This window comes from Thermobia domestica, chromosome 13 (assembly GCF_964235325.1).
Source record: "Thermobia domestica chromosome 13, izTheDome1.hap1.1, whole genome shotgun sequence".
Lineage (NCBI taxonomy): Eukaryota > Metazoa > Arthropoda > Insecta > Zygentoma > Lepismatidae > Thermobia > Thermobia domestica.
In genome coordinates this window covers 16,207,606-16,235,216 of record NC_137466.1, presented here as the reverse complement: position 1 = coordinate 16,235,216, position 27,611 = coordinate 16,207,606, and the positions used below count along the sequence as shown (strand labels likewise).

The 27,611-nt window shown below is 36.2% G+C and overlaps 1 protein-coding gene across 1 annotated transcript in view; it reads right to left on the bottom strand.

The window, feature by feature from the left end:
• The window catches only part of LOC145668028 (trypsin-2-like), an 85,538-nt gene extending 58,156 nt beyond the window's left edge, over window positions 1-27,382 (bottom strand). The window contains exon 1 of the mRNA XM_081735497.1: window positions 27,304-27,382. Within this exon, the coding sequence (XP_081591623.1) occupies window positions 27,304-27,349 (46 nt within the window). The 5' untranslated portion in view covers window positions 27,350-27,382. The remainder of the gene's footprint in view (window positions 1-27,303) is intronic.
• Window positions 27,383-27,611: the final 229 nt, after the last annotated feature.

Below are 27,611 nucleotides of genomic sequence, written 5' to 3'. Positions count from 1 at the left end.
CGTTTTGAAAAGGAAAGAAAAAAAAAGAGGAATCTATAGAGTTACAGATGAGCTGTTGCTCGTAACTCATGTATTTTGACCCATATTTAAGGAATCTTTTCCTCCCACATTTTCATTCCAAAGAAAGCCACTTTGCAGTAACTTCGAGTTCCATACATTTTTAATGATATTATTGTATATGTTTCTAAATTCTATATTTGGATTTACGATTGGTTATAGTATTTACTTCAGAAACTTTGTCACTTGGAAAAAAAAAACTTTTGGAAAATTAATGTTGCTTGCTAACGGCGATTTCGATTAATGATATTATTGCTTGTTAAAATTGTTGAATGTTTTCTATATTACTATTTATATATCACGTTTCAGATTTGTTATAATAAAATTTTTCATCTTGTTAGAAAACTTTTTTAGATTTACAAGTAATAGTAGAAATTTTCCTGATTATCTTAACAGTGATATTTTGCATACAGTATAAGCCTTTTCCAGTATTGAACCTCACTCTTCACGTCGTCATTATTCTCAGCCGTGGGGGAGTGGAATTCTCCTTTCTCTCTCCTTTTAAAATTCTTGTATTCTAAAGGGGGAAGTGGGGTGACGTCCGTTCTCGCAGGACTGTGGGTAGTGGGGGCTATTTAAAGATTATATGTGTATCGTTCATCCGTTACAGACCCGAATCCATGACGTCAAGACCCCATTCCTTGAGCTTCGGGCCAGACTTTTGACATTACTACTGCACTCAGGGGCAGTGGTTACGGATGGGCACGAGCGAGTTCGAGCGAGTTCTTTTTTTTTGAAACTTGATTCGACTCGAAACAGACATTTTTTAATTCGACTCGAGAACTCGACTCGACTCAGGGGACCCGGACCTTTCCAACGCTACCACTCGCGTCCAGCAACTCCGTGTCTAACATGGTCGTCCTGACGTAGGAGAATCAACTCCATGCTTTTTTCATAATTATTCTCCAAATGGATTTGTATACAAGGTAGTTTGGCAAGTTTAGCAGCAGGTCTAAAATAAGCCTCTTGAGAGTGACTCTTATTTGTTAAAGAATACATAACGATCGCTTTTGGCTGTCTAAGAGGCTTGGTAAAAAAAAAAAAAAAAAAAAAAAAACAGCGTAGCATAACAACAAAAAAGGTGTTTCTCTTATATGTTAAAAATAAAAGCACATAAAGTAAAGTCAAATCTTGGTAAGGTGAGTGTCGGGGGACGCCAAATTCTACTTTGCCCCGGGCAATGAAATTTCTAGCAACGGCTCTGACCTCCAACACATCGGCCTTTCAGAGTCTCATCCCTTACCTACAACAACGTAGTTTGATTAACCTGTTATACAAAACGTTTGGAAAGAACCTGTGAGTCTGACTTATTGATAGCTATGCAATATATTGACAGAGTGCTAGTCTTCAGTTTAGCGACGAAGTTGCCCTTAGGCGAATATCATGTTGCTCTCTACTTTTGTCTGTGCCTTGTAAATCGTAACATTGTGTTTAAAGGCAAACAGAAACAATCTGAGCTGTTTAGTTGTTTGTAGAACAACTTGATAAGACGTTTGTGTCTTTTACACAAATACTTTTTGCCAGATTGCTGTTTAAAGTCTTTTTGCATTATATACTATAAAACAACATATCCAGATTCAGAGAAATACACAGAAAGTTTAAAGAAGGGTGAAAAATATCTTTATTATTCAGATGCTTTATTATTATTATTATTATTATTATTATTATTATTATTATTATTATTATTATTATTATTATTATTATTATTATTATTTTTATTATTATTATTATATTCTTGAGTACAGAGATACAAAGAACAAGAGCTCCGTCACCAATAACATGGAAGCGAAAATGACTTCGAATTGGATAGAATAGATCAATGTATTTAATTTCGGGGAGAGGCTATAGGGCAGACACGGATCCAGGGAGCGATCGGGGCAATTGCCCCCCTCCCACGGAAGAGGAAGCTTTCTTATTTTATATGTAAATAAAACCCATCCCAAAATTTGGAGCTCTTAAAACTAGCTAAGTAGTAGTATTACAATCCACCCCCACCCCCAGAAGTCCGTTCTGGATCCGCCCCTGCTACAGGGGTACTTTAGGGTTCACTGCTTTTCCTTGCAATCCACGCTCATTGCTGGATAAGTATTATATTTTATTATATTATTTGTCAAATTGAGCGAAATAGTTTTACCACAGCGGCAAATTCAACAATTAGGTTTAGGAAAAACAACTCATTGGTTCAAACACACACAGAAAGACAGAGTCCATTTGTTCGGGATGTTTTTTGAAGTTCGCGGCGTCTCCCAAGAAGAAATCTTGCTAAAACATATGTTGTTTTTAACAAGGAACGTAAATGGGTATCAGGTATATCAGTACTTCAAATGAAAAGCAAAAAGAAAAGAGAGACAAAGATGAGTGTAATTTCCTATACTGTATTTTTGGTATTGAAGAATACCGTTACTGTTTTACTGATCTACTGTACGCACTTCTGCGTTTTACTAACCAAGACACAATCATGCTATATATACCATATATCGGCTAGGTCGAATCTGATGCCAATGCACCTTTTCTTCAAGGAACATTTTTTTATTATTATTACGCGCTCAGAAACAAGGATAATCACCCAAAACCTGAGATCTGAAGAATGACCCAGTAACAATAAACTGACAAAGAGAAGGAAAGACACAAGTGGAAAACTATTGTAATCCAAAGTCGAGACATTTTTTCTTGCAATAACCGACCCTTCAAGTCGGGGGAAGTTTCTTGAAATAATAGTAATATATTTTTAACTTGCTCCTTATTTTAGCTTACGTAGTAATTTAAGACACAAAGATGTATTTCAATTTGCAATACATTTTTCAATTTGCAGTGCAAACATGTAAATGCAATGTTGCATTTCCATGTTTGCACTGCATTGCATTCCCATTTGCACTGCAAACTGCGATGCGATACTCCATTTAAAAAATGCAAGGAGATTCCTGATCAGTTGTTCTTTCAGAAAAAAATGTTCAGGGTGGGGGAAGGGGCACTGCTGGTACTATTCTATTTATTATTGTATTATAGACGTAATATTTTGGTCTCCTCCGGGGGGCACTCTCAGACCTCCGGGAGGGGGGCAGTGACCCAAAAAAATATCTGGAAGAAATACTGTTCCTGACACCAAGATAAGACAAAAGGTAATAACAAACCTGGGCGCAAAAATGCTTAATTTCGGAGTTATAGGCTGCCAAAAATATGAAGAAATGAACTTTAAAGGACCATAGCTCCAAAACTAGGCGACCTACCGTAGTAGGGTCAAGACCTTATTTAGGAACTAGTACGTGAGCTATCCAAATATCCATGTTTCAGAATTCTGCCATACTTCTGCAACAATTTTTATACAGGTATTTGGTGAGTACTTCAAATTATATGCACATAGCCAAAGTTCCTCTCTAAAAATTGTCGCATGTGTACTTTAGATTCTGAAACATTGTATATTTTGATAGCGCACATATGCACATATTAGTTTCTAAGTGAAGTCTTAACCCGACTACGATAGGTAGGGATGCGCACGCGAGAAGATTTGAGGCTTTCTCGTCTCGAAAATGTGCTGTCTCAACTCGAAAAATGTATTCTTTTTTATTGCAAGAGCTGTGTCTCGACTCGAAATTTGTCAGGAAAATTCTGTCTCGACTCGTCTCGTGCGCAACCCTAACGATAGATCCCATAGTTTTACAGCTATGAACCCTTAAAGCCCCGGATCTAGGATATGATCAAGGGAGCGACTAAATCACAGTTTGCCGCTTTATTCAGAGTGAAGCAGGTTTGAAGCCTATTTTATCCAGTGTATACCTGAGTGTCAAGAGGGCTGTAGCTCCCCTTGGATCCGCACCTGTATAATAATAATAATAATATACATATATATATATATATATATATATATATATATATATATATATATATATATATATATATATATATATATATATATATAACTGTTTCTGAGTATTTAGTTTCTTCAAAACTATTTTTAAAAATATGTGAAGAGTTTTGAGACATTCGAGTCGAATCAAGATTTTTACGAGCAGTCTCGATTCGACTCGAATTTTACAAATTGTGTCTCGACTCGTACGCATCCCTACTTCTCGGTTCCGTTCGATATTGAATAAGCTATGAGCCAAGCCGCACAAGCCGTTGACAACCGTAGACCCAGGCAGAACAGTTTTAAACATATTTGCCTGGCACGCTATAACTTTTAACAAATTTTGGCCCAAGCACGAACACTTGCTCCTCTGGAACTCAAACCCAGAACCTCGTGAACGATGTCCTTGTTTCCTAGAGTTCACGACTACCGAAATCGGCAGTCAACTATTTGGTCTAGGAATTAATTCGTGCGGTTTTACAAAAGATGGCGTAACTAGCTTATTGTCCCATAGTTTCGTTGATCCAAACATGCGTTGAAAACTACTGTCATTGAGCATCTTGTTTAGTATATGTCAGTTGCTTGAAGCGGAAACAACAACATTTTTTCTTCAACTGAAAATGGCGCATTTTGTGCCTGATGAAGTGTTTATGCGGGGAGTTATTCTTCATTGCTTTAACATGAAGAAAGATGCTACCGCAAGTCATCATATTTTAGTGGAAGTGTTTGGTGACCATGCTCTAGCTGAGCGAACGTGTCAGAAGTGGTTTGCACGGTTTAAAGGTGGTGATTTCAGCTTGGAAGACCAAAAGCAATTTGGACAGCCAAAAGAATTTGAAGATGAAGAATTGAGAGCATTGATTGATCAGGATTCGTGTCAAACGCAGGACGAACTTGCAGAAGCGTTTGGAGTTGAGCAAACAACAGTTTCCAAACGTCTCAAAGCCATAGGAATGATTCAAAAGATGTCTTATTGGGTTTCACATGAATTGAAAAGAAAGACGTTGAAAGAAGAAAAACCGTTTGCGAATTGCTGCTTCAAAGACAGAAAAGGAAGGGATTTTTGCATCGAATTGTAACTGGTGATGAGAAGTGGATTCATTACGAGAATCCTAAACGAAAAAAGGCCTGGGTGAAGCAAGGTGAACCAGGTCCTTCACAACCGAAACGAGATATTCATTGTGCAAAGGTTATGCTGTATATATGGTGGGATTTGAAACGTGTGGTGTACTATGAACTTCTGAAACTTGGTGAAACTATTAATGGACACCGCTATCGACAACAATTAATGCGTTTGAAGCAAGCTCTGGCCTGAAAACGACCAGAATGGAATAACAGGCATAATAAACTTATTTATCAAGATGATAACGCTCGACCACATGTCGCAAAACCGGTCAAAACCTATTTGGAAAATGTCGGATGGAAAGTGTTACTCCACCCGCGATATTAACCAGACACTGCTCCGTCTGACTACTACTTGATCGATTGCATGAATAACGATTTGATTGGACAGCGGTTCACTTCTTCAGAAAATATCGAAAAATGGATCTTTGATTAGATTGCGTCAAAAGATGAGGAATTCTTTTGACACGGAATCCGTAAATTGCCTGAAAGATGGGAGAAAGTAGTGGCTAGCGATGGACAATATTTTTGTTAACGTATTCATTTACTTTGTTTTTGAAATAAAGCTTCAATTTTTATTAAAAACCGCACGAATTAATTCCTAGACCAAATAGTTTTTAGTATTCAGACGCAAACCGCCTATCTTTCAAGCTTAATTACAGAATTTAATAATAATAATAATAATAATAATAATAATAATAATAATAATAATAATAATAATAATAATAATAATAATAATAATAAGTTGTAGTGGAAGTAGCAACATTGATAATAATTATATTATTTATGCAGAATAAGTGAAAAACGAACTTGAAACTACACACAAGATTTGGCTCGACTTGGCTCAACTCGACTCGAAACTCGATCCAAATTCGAGTCGAGTTGGAAGAAATTTTTCGAGTCGAGTTTTCGAGTCGAGCTAAAAGATGTCTGTTTCGAGTCGAATCAAGTTTCAAAAAAAAACTCTCTCGAACTCGCTCGTGCCCATTCCTAACCAAGTGTGATTATAAACTAGCCGTTACCCCCGCTATCAAACGTCTTAAATCAGCCATTGTCGGGAGTTACCCCACTTACACTTGAAGTTTGAATTTTATTTACGGCCTTTAGCTATCTACGGCAACAGGCCCCATGTTTTCATTAAAAGCATTTTTTCTGTAGATTAAAATCAAGAATAACTTAATCTATACTCTTACTTACTGTTGTCAATATATATATATATATATATATATATATATATATATATATATATATATATATATATATATATATATATATATATATATACAGAGAGAGAGAGAGAGAGAATTGTAGGTATATAAAAATCGGATTAATGGGGGTTAAAAGAGTGATTTCGTAACTGCGAAATGGGTGATCGCATCACTACTGACATCTGGTAGCGGTGTTACGTAATACACCCATTAGAAATAACGCTTCGAAACGACAAATTGCATGTTGTACCGTGGATAAGTCGGTAAGGGGTGTGCTCATTGAGTAGACAACTCGAGTTCGAGTCTTGAGTACACCAATATTTTTTCCTTCAAAATACATTTCTATATTTTTTATATATGTTATTAATAATTGCTTTCCTGCATTTTTTGTAAATTATCTTAAATTAGTGAAGGTTCAGTAAAATCAAGAAGGTTAAAATACATATATATGATTGTTTTATCCGTATGTACAGTACAGAGATGACCCACTGCAACCCCACTCTGACTTAACAAAGTATTACGACCCACAGACTCATTCTGCTTAGTGCATTGTAGACAGCTTCTAAACACTGGTGAATTAGTCTTCTTTCAAGGCATCCTTTTTCTTTTCATTTGTTTCTATTGACAAAAGAACTTCAGGCAATTTTAGATATTGATATTTGCAACTGTAATAATAGCAATAGGACTTATTTGAGACGCAGCCTGTGATTTCTTATAGGAGCTAACTACTGGGAAAAATGTTTCAATCATGTGTAATATATGAATTATTATATAAAAAATTGAATGTAACTATGTGTGCATGATCATCATATCCAAATTGCAAAGTCAAATGAAATGATTTTTGGTATATACTTAGGCCTCAATCTCAACTAGGAAGTTATCATAAATTAGGTATCGATTTCATTATATTACATATTCTAAGAGGGTCCGAATTTTTGCGAAAAATTAAGTATCTCACAAGCCGTTCAAGTTGGAGAGCTGATATTCAGTATATTAATTCTTTATCTAATATAAATAAAATAAAGAGTTTGTTTGTGTGTTTGTCTGTCTGTCTGTCCGTGTGCGGCCTGGGAACCAGACGAGTGGACCGAGAGTTACCAAATTTTGTTCAGGGGTACCTAGCCCAGGCCCCAGATCAAGACGAAGTCGTTTTTTAAAATTTCGAACCAGGGGGTCTCAGGGGGCTTTTACCGGAACCGGCTTGGGAACCAGACAAATAGACCGAGAGTTACCAAATTTTAGTCACAAATACCTTGGTTCACGCTCCAGATCAGAGTTAAACGTTTTTCTCAAAATTCGAACCAGGGGGTCTCAGGGGGGCGTTTATCGGGACTGGTGTCTGGTGATTCACGTGTAGAGAATTCATTTATGTCTTTTAATACTAATTTAGATAAAGTAAGTGTAGACATTGCTTCAGACAGCTTTAGTAATTTATATAAACAAATCCCTATTTGTGATGGACAAGATGATTATGTATTATTTCAATTTCTATTGTCAGTTTATAAAATAGCTAGTTTAAAAACCTTCCCTGAAGAAAGCATTCTCACGGCACCTATAGGAAAAGTCATAGCCCATTCAGCCCTGACCCACACAATTGTGCACGTAGAATGAATGACCAATCTTCCCATCTTTCGTAATTATTAAAATAAAACAATACTGTTTTTGTGGAAAACTGAATTTGTGATTTGTAACGTAGCCTGAGTGGAAGATAAAATATTTCCACAAAAACTGACGCTATGGGACAAGTACTGGTAAAGTACATAAACAATTGGTTTTAAATAACTAAAGAAATATATATATATATATATATATATATATATATATATATATATATATATATATATATATATATATATATATATATATATGTGTGTGTGTGTGTGTGTGTGTGTGTGTGTGTGTAATAAATAAGCTGAAACAGAAGCATTAATACTATCAACTGAGTAAATCGCTCAATAGGCTATTTGAATTATGCAATGAAATAATACATAAAATTCGTCGGATATAATATGTAAATTTCATTAAGGAAACAGGACATAAAATTTGACTTAAATAATTTTATAAACAATTTGGTCACTCCAAAATAGATCCTACAACAAATATAAAAAATTAATAATTGTGTATTCATTGATTATCAGCACAAATATATTCAATATTCTATTAAAGTTATTTTATTTGATAAACTTCAATAATCTTCAATCAACTTAATAGGATAACTTTAAGATAAAAGAGTATTCAATTAGGAAAGTTTACATTTACCAATATTTTTCGCATATCAATACAACATCTTTCATAGCGAATATTACACTTTATACAATAAATATATGGTTTTGTTCCAAAACAAGCTAATAAGGAACCTTCAAAACAACTTTAAACACAATTCATTTATACTCAATACTCACAAGAATTTGACTAACACATACACTATAGCCGTATTCACAAAATTCATGAAAAGCAGAATAGCATTTGCCACCAATAAACTTCAACATATTTTTGGATCAATCACAGAATATAGAATAAATCTTGAGATATTGGAAGAAATTGCTATATAACTCTACTATCCATATAGCAATAACTTGAGCGTTGTTATCACAAAATTTCATACAAAACTTAACTTCCCGTAATAACATACAGATTCTTGCCTTTCACGTTTCTCTTCCAGTTTCGGAATGAAATTGTTACAGAAAACATTTCGTCGATATTTGATAAATAATACTCATGAATTTGTATACATTTCCATGTTTTCACTTCTGACTATGTATAACTTGTAGAAAACTAAAATGAAGACCCAGGGTCAGATACTGAACCTTGAGAATTTGACTGTCCACTTCTCTATCGTAGTCGTAATTATGAACATACAGACGGCTACGGACAAATCACAGCCTAGCGCACGAGTTCCAATTCTATCCACTATCACATGAGTAGTGCTATTTATACTTTAAATTGACTGCCGATTTCCTCACCTTTTTAACTTCAATGAAATCGTTACACACATCCAGCAGTATATTTACAAACAAATGCAACGTATATTTTTTCCTAATTATGAATGTAAAAGTACAATAGTCATCTGTCAAAACAAAAATTAATAATTTAATTATCTATACCCAAGTAATAATAATATTCTAACTACAAAATAAAAATACCCAAAACTAAAAATTCCCAAAATAAACTACCTAAATACAAACAAGAAGTCCCAAGTCTAAACGTCAAAACGTAATCTATAGTCTTAAAAGTCCAAGTACTAAATACATTCATAAACAAACATATAAATAACTAGAATCCTGAAATAACTATAGAAATCAAATTTTCCATAGATGTGTATAAATAAATGTACAAAAATTCACAAAAGTAAATCTCTACGTTAAGCGGGTTTTCATATCCAGGCTCCTAACTATGAAAACATTTACGATCACTCCAACCCCAATCATTTTACAGATTCAACCTGTTGTATATAAGTTATTAGGACGTAAAATTGAATGTAGTTTATACGAAAAAGATTTTTATGCATTGCAACACCTGTAACGCCCAAATATTCACCACAAACTTATAGTCGTATCGAAATAAAGAAAAAAAAATGTGGAGCAGGAAACTACTTTACACAAAAGTCTAAAGAAGCTCAGTGAAAACGTACGAACTGGTGGAGCGGTTTGGGTGAATAGTCTATCAATCATAAGTGTATGCGTTCAAACCCTGTAGGTATTATTCAATTTGTTTTTTTTTCTTTCTTAAAAGTGTGTTCATATTTTCATCAGAGGACTGAGAACATTTCTTTGAATAAATCTTTGGCAACTACTTTTCTCTCAAATTCGATTAGAAAGGAACATTATATGAATTGCAGATCTAAAATCCAAAGCTGAAAACAAAATATTAAATATGTTCAATATTTCATTATTATCCTTTGATTTGTAATAAAAAACTAATTATAAGCATTGATAATTTCAGAAGATTCTCCCCGGGTAATGGTCAAGATATGAATGAGAGAAAACTGATAAAACATTATTAGTCCACTTTGAGCATGATCGAAAATATGGCCACGAAGGGGGAAATTTATGTCGACAAGGTCTCAAATTCTCGAACAGGTAATGCCCTGAAATCAACACTGTTTGAAAGGTTTCCTTAACAAATACCTAGGTAGAATCAGGGGCGGATCCAGGAGGGATCGGGGCGTTCGCCCCCCCCCCCCCAGAAGAGGAAACTTTATATATAAGGTTTCTATTTATATATAAGGTTATATATCGGGTGTTGCAAAATAAGTGTTACAACTCTTGGGAGGTGACTCCTGCCACTGAGACAAGAAAAAAAGTTCTCTTCAACTTTCTGCTATCGGACATAGTTTCAGATCTACAAGGTGCCGAAAGCGTGGGAAAATGACTTTCGGACGCCAATAGTTCGGAAACTATCCAACATAAAGAGGGCGGGTAAAAAATTCACTGAAGAAGTCATACCTGCTCTATTGAATTTTGCATGTTTCACAATCCCACCGTGCACGCGCAAGGGATTCCCCAAAGGAACGTAGGGAGTCCCGGATAATCTGCCAAATGAAACTTAGTCCAAATGGATATGAATTGATAGACTTTCTTTCAGGTAACAATAATTCGTTTGTCTTAAGTCGATATCTGGAACAAATACAAAATGGCGGACACTTTTATGCCTGTTGTGTGTGGTTGCATAATCGCCAGGAACGGATGCTGGCCAACAGTGACGTTCTGAGTATTGATTGTAGCGAATTTGTACTCAAATGCTCTAGAAAGACATCTGGAGTGTCGGTTGAGCATAACAGATGAAGCAGGGTGATTCACATGTGTGTAAACACTTAACGAGAAATGCGAAGAAATGCACTCATACTCAGTAAACGTGAGTTCAAAGCGTCGGAAATGTAAGTATTAGCGTCAAGAACATGAAAGCCATTGCCAATTCACCAATAATATTTCCTCAAACCAATGCAATATGATGTGCACGGTTGCATACCAATAAGGTTGCAACAACTAAGGCCAAGTTCAAATTGTGCAATGGACTCACAAAGAAACTGGGTAAACTAAAGGAATGTCACTAGTGGAATCGCATGATCGATATTGAAATGTGGCCAATGTGTGTGTTGATATCAACATGTAGCTAATGGACAAATGTCAACATGTCGCACTACTACTGGGACTCGATCTCACGTGCGAAAACTAGGAGAATAACGTTGTACATTCCGCTATTACATCTGGTGCACCTTTTGGTAGAACGTAACTAGAACACGATTGTATCAATGTCCCTTTTTGTTTGGGACATTGTCCCACAGTCGACACATATGAAAAGAAATATCTTAATGCATGGTTCAAATTCTGATAGAGCGTGAAAATAACAAACTTGTATCATGTCCCACGTCTTCTGAGACATATGATGTACTCGAAATATAGGAAAATACCTTCAGAAATTCGTATAGGAAAATACACAGTGCACATGCCAAGACAAAGACGAAAATGAACCGATTTGGCACATTTAACACTATAGCTGGAACACCATACATATGGAAAATAAAACGACATGAGAAATAGGAAGAAACGTCTTAAAGCTCTGATTGTTTACAACTGTGCAGTAGGAGTAACAAAGTCAAACACACAAGCATGTCGCGAGGCTGTACAAGAGCGCTTGCCAAACAAAGTGGGTACTCCTCAAAGAAATGAATACAGAGAAAGTGATTCTCCTTCGAACCTCAGGACTAGAGCGCTCGCTTTTGCTCGTGTGGTCGCAGTTTCCAATCCTACTGGGAGCCCACGGCCTCAGATTCAAGACCCGAGTAGTTATTTTCCAATTTTTCGCACGTGGAACGATGTCCCGGCAGTAGTAGGACATGTTGACATTTGTTCATTAGCTACATGTTGATATCAACACACACATTGGCCACATTTCAATATCGATCATGCGATCCCACCAGTGACATTCATTTAGTTTACCCAGTTTCTTACTGAGTCCATTGCACAATTTGAACTTGGCCTCAGTTGTTGCATCCTTATTGGTATGCAATCGTGCACATCATATTGCATCGGTTTGAAGGAGTATTATTGGTGAATTGGCAATGGCTTTCATGTTCTTGACGCTAATACTTACATTTCCGACGCTTTGAACTCACGTTTATTGAGTATGAGTGCATTTCTTCGCATTTTCGTTAAGTGTTTACATACATGTCAATCACCCTGCTTCATCTGTTATGCTCTACCGACATTCCAGATGTCTTTCTAGAGCATTTGAGTACAAATTCGCTACAATTAATACTCAGAACGTCACTGTTGGCCAGCATCCGTTCCTGGCGATTATGCAACCACACATAACAAGCATAAAGGTGTCCGCCATTTTGTATTTGTTCCAGATATCGACTTAAAACAAACGAATTATTGTTACCTGATAGAAAGTCTATTAATTCATATCCATTTAGACTAAGTTTCATTAGGCAGATTATCCGGGACTCCCTACGTTCCTTAGGGGAATCCCTTGCGCGTGCATGGTAGGATTGTGAAACATGCAAAATTCAATAGAGCAGGTATGACTTCTTCAGTGATTTTTTTACCCGCCCTCTTTATGTTGGATAGTTTCCGAACTATTGGCGTCCGAAAGTCATTTTCCCACGCTTTCGGCACCTTGTAGATCTGAAACTATGTCCGATAGCAGAAAATTGAAGAGAACTTTTTTTCTTGTCTCAGTGGCAGGAGTCACCTCCCAAGAGTTGTAACACTTATTTTGCAACACCCGATATAAAGGATAATTTATAACTTTATATAAATACACAGGAAGCTACATAACTTTATAGTTACTTCTTGTTAGTTAGTACGAATAATTACGACTACGATTTTGTTAACATAGTCTGAGTGGGGTTCATAACGAGGAACTACATAGTTTATACGGTTTACCCAACATTGTTAGGGTCATCAAGTCTAGGAGGCTTAGGTGGGCAGGTCATGTAGCTAGAATGGAAGAAAGTAGAAACGCTTTCAAAGTCTTGACTGGTAGACCCATAGGAAAACGACCATTAGGAAGACCTAGGCGCAGATGGGAGGATAATATTAAGATGGATCTCGCAGAGATAGGAATACAAAGTAGAAACTGGATCCAATTAGCTAAGGATAGAAGTCAGTGGAGAGCTTTTGTGAACGCGGTACTGAACCTCCGGGTTCCATAGGCCATAGAGTTAGTTAGTTTTTAGTCTGAGTGGGGGGAATAAAATATTCCAACAAAAACTAACGCTATGGGACATGTACTGGCAAAGTACATACATAATTGGTATTAAAGAACTAAAGAAGTATATATATATATATATATATATATATATATATATATATATATATATATATATATATATATATATATATATATATATATATATATATATATACCAGCTGAATATACCCGTTCTACGCATGGGGCCAGTACTTGGAAGTCAACGCTTGTGGAAGTATTACTATTCATTTCGGCGACCGCGAAAACTTTGGATGTGATACTGATATCGATCATTTTGGATTACTTTAAAATGTCTCGGTATTCCCCCTCCCCGCTGACTCCCGGCCGCATACAATTGTAGCTGAATTTGCAAGTCATCGCTAATGAAAGTCTCACCATTGATCTCACCGACTGCGAAAATTATGGAATTGACGCTAATATCGGTCATTCTGGATTATTTTTACATATCTGAGTATTCCCCCTCTGACTTCCGGCCCGCATACATATATAGCTGAATTTGCAAATCATCGCTAATGGAAGTGTCACCATTGATCTCAGCGGCCGCGAAAACTATGGATTTGACTCTAATATCGGTCATTTTGGATTATTTTTACATGTCTCGGCATTTCGTGTCCCCTCCCTCCCCGCTGACTCCCGGCCCGCATACAATGGTAGTTGAATTTGCAAATCATCGCTAATGAAAGTGTCAGCATTGATCTCACCGACTGCGAAAATTATGAACCTGACGCTAAAATCGGTCATTTTGGATTATTTTTACATTTCTCAGTATTCCCCGCTGACTCCCGGCTTGCATACAATTGTAGCTGAATTTGCAAATCTTCGCTAATGGAAGTGTCACCATTGATCTCAATGACCGAGAAAACTATGGATAGGACACTAATATCGGTCATTTTAGATTACTTTTAAATTTTCGGTATCCCCCCTCCCCGCTGACTCCCGCATCGAATAAGGTGAATTTGGAAGTTAATGTGATCAGAGTTTCACCATTGATTTCAGCGACCGCGAGAACTATTAATTCGACACTAATATCGGAAATTTTCTACTACTTTTACATGTCCCGATAAACGCCCCCCTGAGACCCCTGGTTCGAATTTTGAGAAAAACGTTTAACTCTGATCTGGAGCGTGAACCAAGGTATTTGTGACTAAAATTTGGTAACTCTCGGTCTATTTGTCTGGTTCCCAAGCCGGTTCCGGTAAAAGCCCCCTGAGACCCCCTGGTTCGAAATTTAAAAAAACGACTTCGTCTTGATCTGGGGCCTGGGCTAGGTACCCCTGAACAAAATTTGGTAACTCTCGGTCCACTCGTCTGGTTCCCAGGCCGCACACGGACAGACAGACAAACACACAAACAAACTCTTTATTTTATTTATATTAGATAAAAAATTATTATACTGAATATCAGCTCTCCAACTTGAACGGCTTGTGAGATACTAAATTTTTCGCAAAAATTCGGACCCTCTTAGAATATGTAATATAATGAAATCGATACCTAATTTATGATAACTTCCTAGTTGAGATTGAGGCCTAAGTATATACCAAAAATCATTTCATTTGACTTTGCAATTTGGATATGATGATCATGCACACATAGTTACATTCAATTTTTTATATAATAATTCATATATTACACATGATTGAAACATTTTTCCCAGTAGTTAGCTCCTATAAGAAATAACAGGCTGCGTCTCAAATAAGTCCTATTGCTATTATTACAGTTGCAAATATCAATATCTAAAATTGCCTGAAGTTCTTTTGTCAATAGAAACAAATGAAAAGAAAAAGGATGCCTTGAAAGTAGACAAATTCACCAGCGTTCAGAAGCTGTCTACAATGCACTGAGCAGAATGAGTCTGTGGGTCGTAATACATTGTTAAGTCACAGTGGGGGGTTGCAGTGGGTCACGTTCTGTTGACCCGCGGCCCCCCGACCCGCTCCATCTCTGGACTGTACATACGGATAAAACAATCATATATACGTATTTTAACCTTCTTGATTTTACTGAACCTTCACTAATTTAAGATAATTTACAAAAAATGCAGGAAAGCAATTATTAATAACATATATAAAAAATATAGAAATGTATTTTGAAGGAAAAAATATTGGTGTACTCAAGACTCGAACTCGAGTTGCCTACTCAATAAGCAGACCCCTTACCGACTTATCCACGGCACTACATGCAATCTGTCGTTTCGAAGCGTTATTTCTAATGGGTGTATTACGTAACACCGCTACCAGATGTCAGTAGTGATGCGATCACCCATTTCGCAGTTACGAAATCACTCCTTTAACCCCCATTAATCCGATTTTTATATACCTACAATTCTCTCTCTCTCTCTCCGTATATATATATATATATATATATATATATATATATATATATATATATATATATATATATTGACAACAGTAAGTAAGAGTATAGATTAAGTTATTCTTGATTTTAATCTACAGAAAAAATGCTTTTAATGAAAACATGGGGCCTGTTGCCATAGATAGCTAAAGGCCGTAAATAAAATTCAAACTTCAAGTGTAAGTGGGGTAACTCCCGACAATGGCTGGTTTAAGACGTTTGATAGCGACGGTAATGGCTGGTTTATAAACACATTTGCGTGTGTAGGTAAGTGGTTACAGCATATGACTGTTATGCTAAGGGTCCGGGGTTCGAGTCTCGGCCTGGATGGAGTTACTTTTTTTCAAAGATTTAAACACTATAAATGATGTTCGCATTTGATGCTGAATGAGATTTATCCTATGAAGGGAGAAAAACCAGGACGGATACAGGAGGCATGAGGAAAGACGGACACTGTTTATCCTTAAATGTTAAAATTTAATTTAGTCCCATGTCTTTTGCTCTTTCCTTTCACTCTTTCCTTCTTTTCTCATTTTGTTTAGCTTTCCATACTTTTCGGTCTCTGCATGATGCGTATTATTCTTTTCGTTTCCTTTGCATTAATTCCTATCTCTTTGATCTTAAAGTGAATGGATTTTCTGCAGATTTATCTCGTGGTTGTTTCTCTAAGTGATGCTCTCAGATAGTAATACTTTTTCCTCCAAATGGAGGAATATCCTGGCATGTTATGTTTTCGGGCATGTGTTTGCTGTCATGTTGGTTGTCCAACTATCAGACATCGAGTGAAACTATTCTGATACTGGAAAAAGCTATCATTTCTTATGTATCCAACCTCCAGTTTCTACTGTCGCTGACTGTACACGTAAAATGAGTGAATACTTGTTTCATATTTTCCTGGGGAAAACGGTTATGTGGGGCACGAACACCTCCAAAGTGCTAGTAACAGTATGTCAGATGTGTGTAAGGGACATGAAGAACTGCAACGAAACTTTGTTTGAACAACACGCAAAAAATAAACGAATACGGGTTTTTTATTTTGTGCGGGAAAACGGTTTTAGAGGGCAAAAACCCCCATTCAAATTTTTGAAAGTTGACTCCCGGAAGGCCAGAAGAGGTGAACTGAAGTGAATGAAATTGTGCACAGATATTGTAGACACAAAATAAGGGAATACGGGTTTCGTATTTTAGTAAAAAAAAAAAATGTTTGTGTGGGACACAGACCCCTCCAAAACTTTGATCGTGTAATATAAAAACTGCTAATAACAGTATGTCAGAAGTGCTTAAAGGACATGAAAAACTGGAACGACACATTGTGTAGGAACAATCAGTGGCGGCTGGTACTATATGTTGCATGGTTGTGCAACCGGATATTTTTTTTAATACTAAAAATATTTTTAAATGTTAAAGTAGCGTATCAGTAAAAAATAAACCTTTGCTCTTGAGCGCAAAACAGTATTGATGCATTTCTGAAAAAAGTCAATTAAAAAACGGAAAGAAAGAGAGAGATTTACCTTTCCAGTGGCAGCGAACGTTGCCACTGGAAGCAGTAACATTGAGCATATGGCAGCGAGCTCCTATCTCTTAACATGGGGAAGTGGATTTATTCTTGCAACGCTCCTATCTTCCCATATTGGTCCCTTGCGGTTGCAATTTCTGCCGCAACTGGTCAGCTTCTGTAATAGTTACGAATTCCTCCGCTTAGCAGCGCTTGACTCAATTGATAGGGTGAGGAAGATACAGATGCGTGGAAGAAAGAAGTTATTCACAAAATGAAAATGAAATCTTTGAGTTTTACGTCCCACGGTTATGCCGGTTAGGCTAAAGGAGACGGTGATAATGAGAGATGAGTGAAATGGTGGAATGAAGAAAGTGGGAGGAAACGGGAGTACCCCGAGAAAACCCACGAGCACGGTGTTTGTCCACCACAAAGTTCACTTGGCGGGGGCTGGGATCGAACCCGGGACCCCAAGCCCCAGAGGTGAACGCTCTACCACTGAGCCACCGCGCCCCCCGAAGTTATTCACAAAACATAAACTCGCAAAGAACAAACATAAGTCTGGTGGTAGCAGGGACGGATCCAGGTTGAAAGTTTGGGGGGCGGTCGTTCGAAGTCAATAGATTTTATTTAACATTTATAATAAAAAGGTGAAAATTCTTGGGATAAGATTTATTCTTAAAATAATCCTATTCTGGGGGGGGGTCAATCGAGTCTTCAAGAAGAAAATGTCTTACTACTGGTCTAATTCCTAGCTCTGTGTCTTTCGTGCACATGATTCCGTGTTCGATTTCCGGCGGAGAGCATAAATTAATATCAAATCATTCACTTCCAATACTCATCTGTCTTCTTTAGCCTAATTTGCTGGAATGTTAAACTATTTTTTTTTTCATTTTCAAAGGAAAACATCTTAGATTTCATGCTTCTTTACAGACAAAAAAATACGTGGTTCCTGAAAATAGACTTTTTGTTCCGTATATTTATACAAAGAAATGCTAACAAAATGCATATTGTCGGAGGAGAGAGGTGTTTCTGGACCCTAAAGAAAATAAAGCGGAAAATATTTGCGGTAGCGATGCTTTCTATTCAGAGAAACTTGGCGAGCAGCATTTCAGATTTCAATAAGGTCATAGAAAAATTTGAAGCCCGAAAGATCGAAGAAAGACCTTTCATTCTAAAATAATGCATAGTTTATATAATTAAATAATTTTGTTTAAGTGCGTGCATGCAATTTTCTTGCTTTTCTTTTCTGCTTTTCGGATTAACGCCATCATTCATGGCTTACAGCACACACTTATTCGATTTATCTCGTGTTCAATAACATGAGTGTAGAGGTTTTGTATATAAATAGTGTATAAACGTACATTGATAGTGGATGTTTGAAAAAAAGGAAATAGCTTATATATTAAATTAATATTAGAGAAATAATTTAATCAATAATATACAAATAGAGCTTAAAAGACTTTCCTCTTCATATTTCCTGAATATTTCTTGAATAAGACTCAAGAATGCTGGGGGAGGGGAACACTTGCGCGTACCTACATACCTTTGATATTACAACATTGCAACCGGTGCTTGTACAGACTACGAACCGCTACTGGGAACAATACGCAAAAAAAAAAAAAAAAAAGACGAATACGGGTTTATTTTCTGCGAAAAACGGTTTTAGTGGACAAAAGCCCTACCTAAAATTTTGAAATTTGACGCCCAAAAGGCAAGAAGTGCACAGAATTGAATGACATTGTGCACAGATGTTGTAGACCCAAAATGAGGTAATTAAATTTTGTATTTTTCTAAAAAAAAAAAAAAAAAAAAAAAAAAAAGCGGTTGAGTGGGGCACGGACCTTCTAAACGGTTGATTACGATATATCAAAAGTGCAAATAAGTATACGTCAGAAGTTCCTAAAGAGATGGAGAACTGCAACGAAACTTCGTATAGGGGCAACTTGCAAAACAATAAATGAAATTTGTTTTAATTTGTGCGGAGAAACAGTGTTGGGGCCTAAGTCCCCTCCCGAAAAAAGTAAATATTTCCGTAATAGCGCAGGAATTAGTGACCGAAGCAAATGAAATTGTGTGTAGATATTGTACAGACCCTATATAAAATAAGGCCTTCCGTGTTTCTCAAGTGCCTCTATCCGTTTTGCTTTAAATTTGGCACATCAACAGCAACCAGAAAATTAATCGACAATTGTCTTTGTTTATGCGGAAAAACATTGTAAGGCTTAAAGGTGTCTCCTGAAATACTATAGGCCTACTGTTTGAGCTTGTTGTTGATCTGCCAAATTTGAAGAACTGGGATGCAAGAGTACCTGGTGGATTGCGTGTGGATTTTCTGTCGACCAATACCGGTTGTTTTGGGAATTTACGTACCCAGACAGGTGGAACGACGCCTCGTCACTCATGATGAGCATTAGTGGATCCAAGAAGAGTGAGCATTAGTGGACACAAGGAGGCCTTTTTCTCAACTGGTTTCTACAAGTTTCACTGGCTGCGGCTGCACGTGACTGCTGCAGGTCACGTAAGTCGACCCGACCTCGACACGCCATCTCTTGGTAGGAAGGTAGATTATTTAAGTGTTGCCAAAAACACAATATACCAGAATATTACGACGGGCCGGTTTTACGTGCCGCACCCTGTACAATTTCAATCGCTTCGGTCCACTCCTTCCGCTACTCAATGCCTCGGTCCACTCAACAGTTTTTTCTTTTCAAGAAAATACGAAACACATATTCATTCATCTTACCTCAACAATATTTGTGCACAATTTCATTCAATTTGGTCCACTTCTTCTTGCCTTTCGGGCGTCAAATTCCAAAATTCTAGGTGGAAGCTTTTGCCCTTTAAAATAGTTTTTCTGCAGAAAATAAAGAAACGTATTTGTTTATTTCTTGCTTATTGTCCCTACACAAAATTTTGTTCCAATTCTTCATTCCTTTAGACACTTCTGACATACTGTTATTAGCACTTTTGATATTTCATGATCAAATATTTGGAGGGATCCGTGCCCCACCCAACAGTTTTTCCAGGACGATACGAAAACCTTATTCCCTCATTTTACATGTACAATATCTGTGCACAATGTCATTCACTTCGCTGCTTATTTTTGCCTTTCGGGAGTCAACTGTCAAAATTCTGGGTGGGGGCTTTTGCCTCCTAAAACCGTTTTCCCGCAAAAAAAAAAAAAAAATAAATAAATAAATACAATAGAATAAAAATAAAAAAGTCGTATTCGTTTATTTTTCGCCTATTTTCCATACAGGAAGTTTCGTTTCAGTTCTTCATGCCCTTTACACACATCTGACATACTGTTACAAGCACTTTTGACATTTCATGATCAAAGGTTTGGAGGGAACCCACCCAACAGTTTTTTTTTTTTTTTAAAGGAAAATACAAAACCCGTATTCCCTCATTTTATGTCTACAATATCTGTGCACAATTCCATTCACTTAGGTTCACCTCTTCTTGAGTTTCTTGCGTCAACTTTTAAAATTTTGGGTGGGGGTTTCGTGTTCGTTTGTTCTTTCCGTATAGTTCATGCACAAAATTTCGTTGCAATTCTTCATGTTCTTTACACGCATCTGACATACTGTTACTAGCACTATTGATATTTCATGATCAAAGGTTTGGAGGGGTCCGTATCCCACCTAACCGTTTTTGTCAGGAAAATACGAACACGTATTCCCTCATTTTACGTCAGCAATATCTGTGCACAGTTTCGTTCACTTCAGTCCACTTGTTTTTCCCTTTCGGGCGTCAACTTTCAAAATTTTGAGTGGGGGCTTTTGCCCCCTAAAACCGTTTTCTGAAGAAAGTTTTAAAAAAACACATTCGTTTACTTTATGTGTAGTATCTACCTGCTATATTTTATCAAAATCGGAGTGTTACACTTGGGAAATGTTACGTTTTACCTGTGAAGAAAATGCAGGACTGTATGTTTTGTCGCAAACAAAGTAAAAATAAACATACGTTCTACTGAAGGTAAAGTTTTAGTTTTGCCGAAAGGTATGTGATATTAACCAGAATAGGCAACTTGTCAATGAAGGTTAGGAAACAACTGATATACGTTCTACTAAATTTAATAGAAAGCAACTTAGTGTTCTACAAAACCTAGATGTTAACATATGTTGAGGGATGAGAAATAGATTTTAGTTGACTTTCGGAAAACATTTCTTTGCTGCAACTGAAAATGGACCAGCTCCGTAACTAACCTGTGTGAGCCAAAGTTTGCCAATCTGCCCCTGTTGTACACTATAGCCAAGACTTTTCCGAAATCGATTTTGACATAGAACATTGTGCATTGTATCCAAGTAGCAGAAATCTTCCCACTACGGAAAGGGGAACTAAGAATAATTTAACGATATATAATGTTAATTATCTTCGCACTTGCACAAAATCAAACTTCCTCTGAATAAGTGAATAATCTACAAATATTAGCGAACTTTCAATATACTATTCTAAGTTACATTTTCGCTTAAGAATCTGTAAATCATCAAAGTTCTGCTTACGAAAACTGCAATAATTTCCACTCTACAATTTGGTTTTAAAACTATGGAAAATCTCACAATAATGATGTTATTCCTCTCAAGTATTCAATTCCAATATTCAAAACTCTCTACACTTAAGAAATATGCTGAAAATCTATGTATTGCATCATCAATATCTACAGGTGTTCTAAATCTCTAAACCCAAAACTTTTTTGTTTAATCTCTGAAATTCGGTTGCTGACTTCCCATATCAAGAAATTCACTTAATCATTGCAATGGAAACATGCTAACAATATTCCATTTATTTTTAATTGAAATATGCATTAGTATTGGATTATGGAAAATAATAAAAAGATATCTTAATTGAACAAATTCACAAAATTGTATAAATATTTACGAAAATATTGTCCCTACCTCACGAAATATGTACTTGGAAATACAATCTAAAAATATACATCCGATATATTAAATTCGAAATAAAATACATTAATTGAAAGTATTTAGTTTGAAGGTACGTCCGTCAGGTACACTGTACTGATGTAAGGGGCTTCATATTTAAATGCGCAGAAATGTTTTTGGAAGAAAAGTAAACTGTTGACACTTAATCATATGAATGGAAAATTGTAAAGTTAACAATAAAAAGTAAAAATATAATAAAATATATTGTAGGGAAAACTAGAACCCTACAATGGAGTGGGGTGCCATTGGTCACAAAACGCGGTCTCGGCTGATACACTAATATCTACAACTAGCAGCGTTCACCCCGCTTCGCTGCGGTCACCCCGGAACGCAATAAACTTTGTTACTTAGATAATTTTTACTTTTTCGCTTTCAAGTGATATGATAAAAACCATAGAAGATTGCAGTAAATGTTAACATTATATCGCCTGTCATTTATGTTAACCCTCCCCGCTTCGCTGCGGTCACCCCCGAACGCAATAAACTTTGTTACTTAGATAATTTTTACTTTTTCGCTTTCAAGTGATATGATAAAAACCATAGAAGATTGCAGTAAATGTTAACATTATATCGCCTGTCATTTATGTTAACCCGCCCCGCTTCGCTGCGGTCACCCCCGAACGCAATAAACTTTGTTACTTAGATAATTTTTACTTTTTCGCTTTCAAGTGATATGATAAAAACCATTATAACGCCTGTCATTTATGTTAACCCGCCGAGTGACACGGTCATGCGGGTTGCATATAAATACGTTTATTTTTATACCTATGATGAACTAACAAAGGATTTGTACGTAATGGACACCTGAATGGTCAATTATCTCAAGACACTGGTAATTGAAAATTAAAGTGATATGATAAAAACCATCTAGGGTCCAAATCCTAATAACCCCCCAAAAATAAAAGAAATTGGTTCAGCCGTATTAGCGTGATGAGCGGACAAAGGATTTGTACGTTCTCTTTTATATATATAGATAAACAAGGTCTAGAAGTCATATTCATATACCCACGTACTTCTCGCACACAACTTCAGGCGTCATATTTCACTAGGATAATGTTCAAATCACAAAGGATTTAAGTTCTACTAACAAAATTCTGGACTTGATTTCCTTGTACACTGAATTGCGTCATGTGTATCTCTGAATGTGCAAGTCCGCTGGAACAACGGTTAGTACCGCTGCTTCCCTGGTTTACATAGTCGCCTGACATTTAACCCATTAAAAAGTCTTAGGTTAGTCGTCACCTTGTTCATCATGATCTTCAGGTACACTGTACCGATGTCTTGTAGACTATCATACAAACACCATTTGAAAAAGCAATTCCTGGGGAACACGGATAACGTTTCGTTAATTTGATTCCACGACACGTAGAAGCTTATATTTCAGTATGTCTACACCTCACATCTTATTGATTCGTCAAGGTTAGAAGATGTAGAATTCTCAAATTGTAATATATTTAACCAACTAAAAAAATGGTTTGACCTGCATGTATGTTCAGAATATATCGAGAACCATTGGCCATACTTGGATGCGATTTTAATTAATCGAATTAGCTACTGGCAAGGAAGGTTCTTAAGCATAAACATTTGAAAAAGGTAATTAACTATCATTAATTATAATTATTTGTTTCTTTAATTATTAATTATATTCATTAATTATAATAATTTCCACAGAGGTCCTAAATTATGTTAATTCCAATTCCAAGCAGATTAAGAATATGAAAACCACTTGTTTCCGTTTCGGCTGATCCTTCTTACTGTGAATTAATATATAAAAAATTATCTTTAGATAATAGTAATAAATTACATTTTCTGCTTTCAAACGCTCTATGATTTTTATTTTTTATCTTTTAGCGCTTTTATTATTTTCTGTCTTTTAGTGCCTTTTCCTAACTGGGCTCACTTTTTAAAAAGCTTTCTTTAATATAGAGTCACATAACGAATCTGAGGTATACATTTTATTCCACTTACACGTGTATTTCTTTCAAACGCAATTTTTACAAACAGAATTGTATGTACCTGTGCATAGGTTTAATTCAATGCTTATGTTATACTTGTAACTAGCTCAACGAATAAGCAGATAATATGCACCTAATTGCACTTTATTTCCTATCGAAAATTTATTGATTTTAGCACGAGACAAGAACAGAAGAGAAAGGAAAGTATGAAGTTTGTGTTTACAATTTTCAAATGCACTGAGGACTTTTTAAACCTTCAGTTCAATTCTTAATTTGCGTATCGAACCGATTTTTCTCGTTTAGAAGCTATGAAAGTAGATTCACAGGTGATTGTATACCAATTTTAGAAAAAGGAAAAAGGAAGGAAACTCATACGAATTTTGGAAAATTCATATCTGCCTTTTCACTTTCTATATTCTGGAAGAGGTCAAATTCATGACCTAAATCTTCTCTACAGGAACAAATAATAAAAGGATCATAGGATATGTTTACTACCAGACTTAGAAGTTTCGCCCCCCCCCCTCAAGAAAATTTGAAAGGACCCACTCTATGTGCAATACTTTGTTTACTAGTAGGCTACATTTTAATGAAATATTGGTAGTGCTCTATTTGCTATGGACGTTTTACAAGAAATCCTTCCTCTTCGACTTCATCTCCACAAACTCCCATATAAGATCTCTATTTTGAATGGTCGAAGCCCGCTCATGGTTGATTGCCAACATCAACGGAAGCCCAGTCACGGATAAACTCAGGAATAAAGCAAGAGTAGTCAAAACTTCAGTACAACTTGGTTCAATAGTATTAAACTCGACGTATAGTAATTCAAGAACAGTGTTGATCTTTCAAATATGGTTTTTAAGTCCAGTGCAAAGAGAAATTAATTCCAATGGTAGCGACGGGCCAATATCTTGCTGGTACTTCTTTTGTAGTTTTTTAGCCTTAACTAAAATTTCTTCGTGTGAAAGGTTCCCTACTTTCAGGAATATGATTGAAAATTCATCAAGAATTGTCTGGAATGATGGGAAACGGTTCTCTATTTCATTGTACGCGATATCTACTGTAGAGGTCTATTGTAAATATTAACCCTGAACCAAGCATCTGTGTCCGAAAACCGTTCTTCTACCAGTTCATCGGTGTTTTTCCACTTTGGGTTGCCTTTTTTCTACGAACACAGGGTTGACATTTTACATCGCAGCAACAGCTGTGGCCTCTTGTTTTATTTGATGGTATTCTTCTTTTATTTTCTTTAATTCCTTTCGGCTCTCTTCGAGTGTGCGTAAAGCTTTCTCAAAGTCAATTTGTTTTGTTTGGAAAAGTTGCGATGTGTTGTTCATATTTTTGACAGTTTCACAGTCTGAAACACAAAATCGAAGGAAGCCATGATTTTCGCCAATCACTCTGCTTCTGACACCTCGTTGGCTTTCTTACTTGTAAGTAAAAGTTTTCGGAGAGTTTTCATTACAATAGAATACCTCAACCTGATAGCTTCAATGGACTGATATCGTGAGGAACATCTGATGGATTGAACTTCTTCAAAGTGACATCTGATTCTCCTGTTAATAACAGAATATCCCACCTGTTTATACTTTGTCCAAAAATTACAAACAAATCCTGGAGCGTTGTGAAGTAACTGCACCTTCTTTTACACCTTTGACGGCATCATTATTGACAAGGTTTAGGTTATGTGCCGCGCAATAAATACATGTAACTCGTTCCTCAATTTCTTGAAGTCTCTTCTAAATACCTGAGTAAGCACCACTCATCACAGCAGCGCCATCATATCACTGTCCTCTGCATTTTTGACAGACAATCCCAATTTCTTCAAATGACTTAATACTAGAGTTACAAGTCCGGATGTAGTTGGGTTTCTTACATGTAAAAATTCTAAAAATACTTCTTCAATATCGACCAGTCTAGAAACTTTGTTTTCTAAGCTATCGTTTACATCTATAAAATTTACATAGCGAATAATGAAACTCATTTGATCTTTCTTTGGTAAATCTTGAGTCGTATCAATGACTAATGATAAAAATGGCGCTCTTTTAATCCTCTTCAGCAAATTAGCTTCTAAGTTTGAAGATAGGAAATGGACGATTTGATTTTGAATATCATGGACGAGATACTTAATCTGGCCTCTGGTTAGACTGATTACCCATACCATTATAGGATCATATTTAGCCAACAACTGTAGGAGAGCAAAAAATTCCATTGTAGCTTCCATCATGCTCTTTACTACCTCTAAATGTTGTCAGTTCTGGTAGGTCATTATTTGGTTCAAGTAATTAAACTATTGTGAAAATATTCTTTCTCAAGTGTTTTAAAAACTAGTTATTTACAGGCAAGGTGCCGGGGACCTTTAAAAACCCTTGGACCTTTTACTGTAACCCCCTCGCACCGCGGGGTCTTGAGGTTTATAAATCTGGCACTGGATGTGTTATGAATCTATACACTTCTAGATTGGCTGATTTCTAGTTACGTCAATCATGGCATATAGGAGGACAGCTACAGCGTGAGTGGGGTCTTCACCACTGTAGTGCGTTCGATGCTCTCCCACGGGAATCGAACTGTTGTCCTTATGTCTCAAAGGCATGCCATTAGGACGATTTGGAGGTCTAAATGACTCCAGAGATAAAGACTTAATACTTTTTCGTAAACTATTATAATATTGCTGACTGTTAATACTTTCCCTAATATGTTACTAAACTCAGTTGTCCCGGCCAACCAGTATCAGGGAAAAACAAAAATTAAATATCTAAGATTTATTTATTAATTAATAAAGCTTGAGCAACAGCCGAAAGGCAGACTGAAAAAGTAACAATAAGGAACGGAAAATTTGGAAGAGGTCATATAGCAAACGCCAGCTCAGCTTCGAATGCGGAACCTAATTGTGAAGCACACAAACTAACCATTCGTCTACGCTCCATTCAATGCACGCAATTTCTGGACCTTTCTCAAATAACAATTCAGTGTATGTCATTATTAGATACTCCAATGTTTTAATTTAAATTTAACTTATATTATAAGTAGGACTTATAGTTTGTTCTAAAAGAAACAGGAAATTTTTAATTTCACGAACAATGTAAATACAGTACTGTACTCTCCTTACCTCGACAAATGATGACGAAGCTTAGGATTATAAGAAATACCTTCATGTTTGTTTGTGGTTAGAAACACTTCTGAAAAAATGAGGAATTTATACATTTTTTCCTATCTATATCCTACATATATATTACCAGAATTACCAGAAGTTTGTTATTCTAGCGGTTTGTATTGCTTCATAGTAGAGATAGATTTGAACCTGTTTACTTAAAGGATAACGTAATCATTTCATGTATGGTATCCATTATCTTCATAACACTTCCATTTTACAGCTCGATAAATCTTTTCTTGTAAAGTTAATCTTCTATTCTGTAT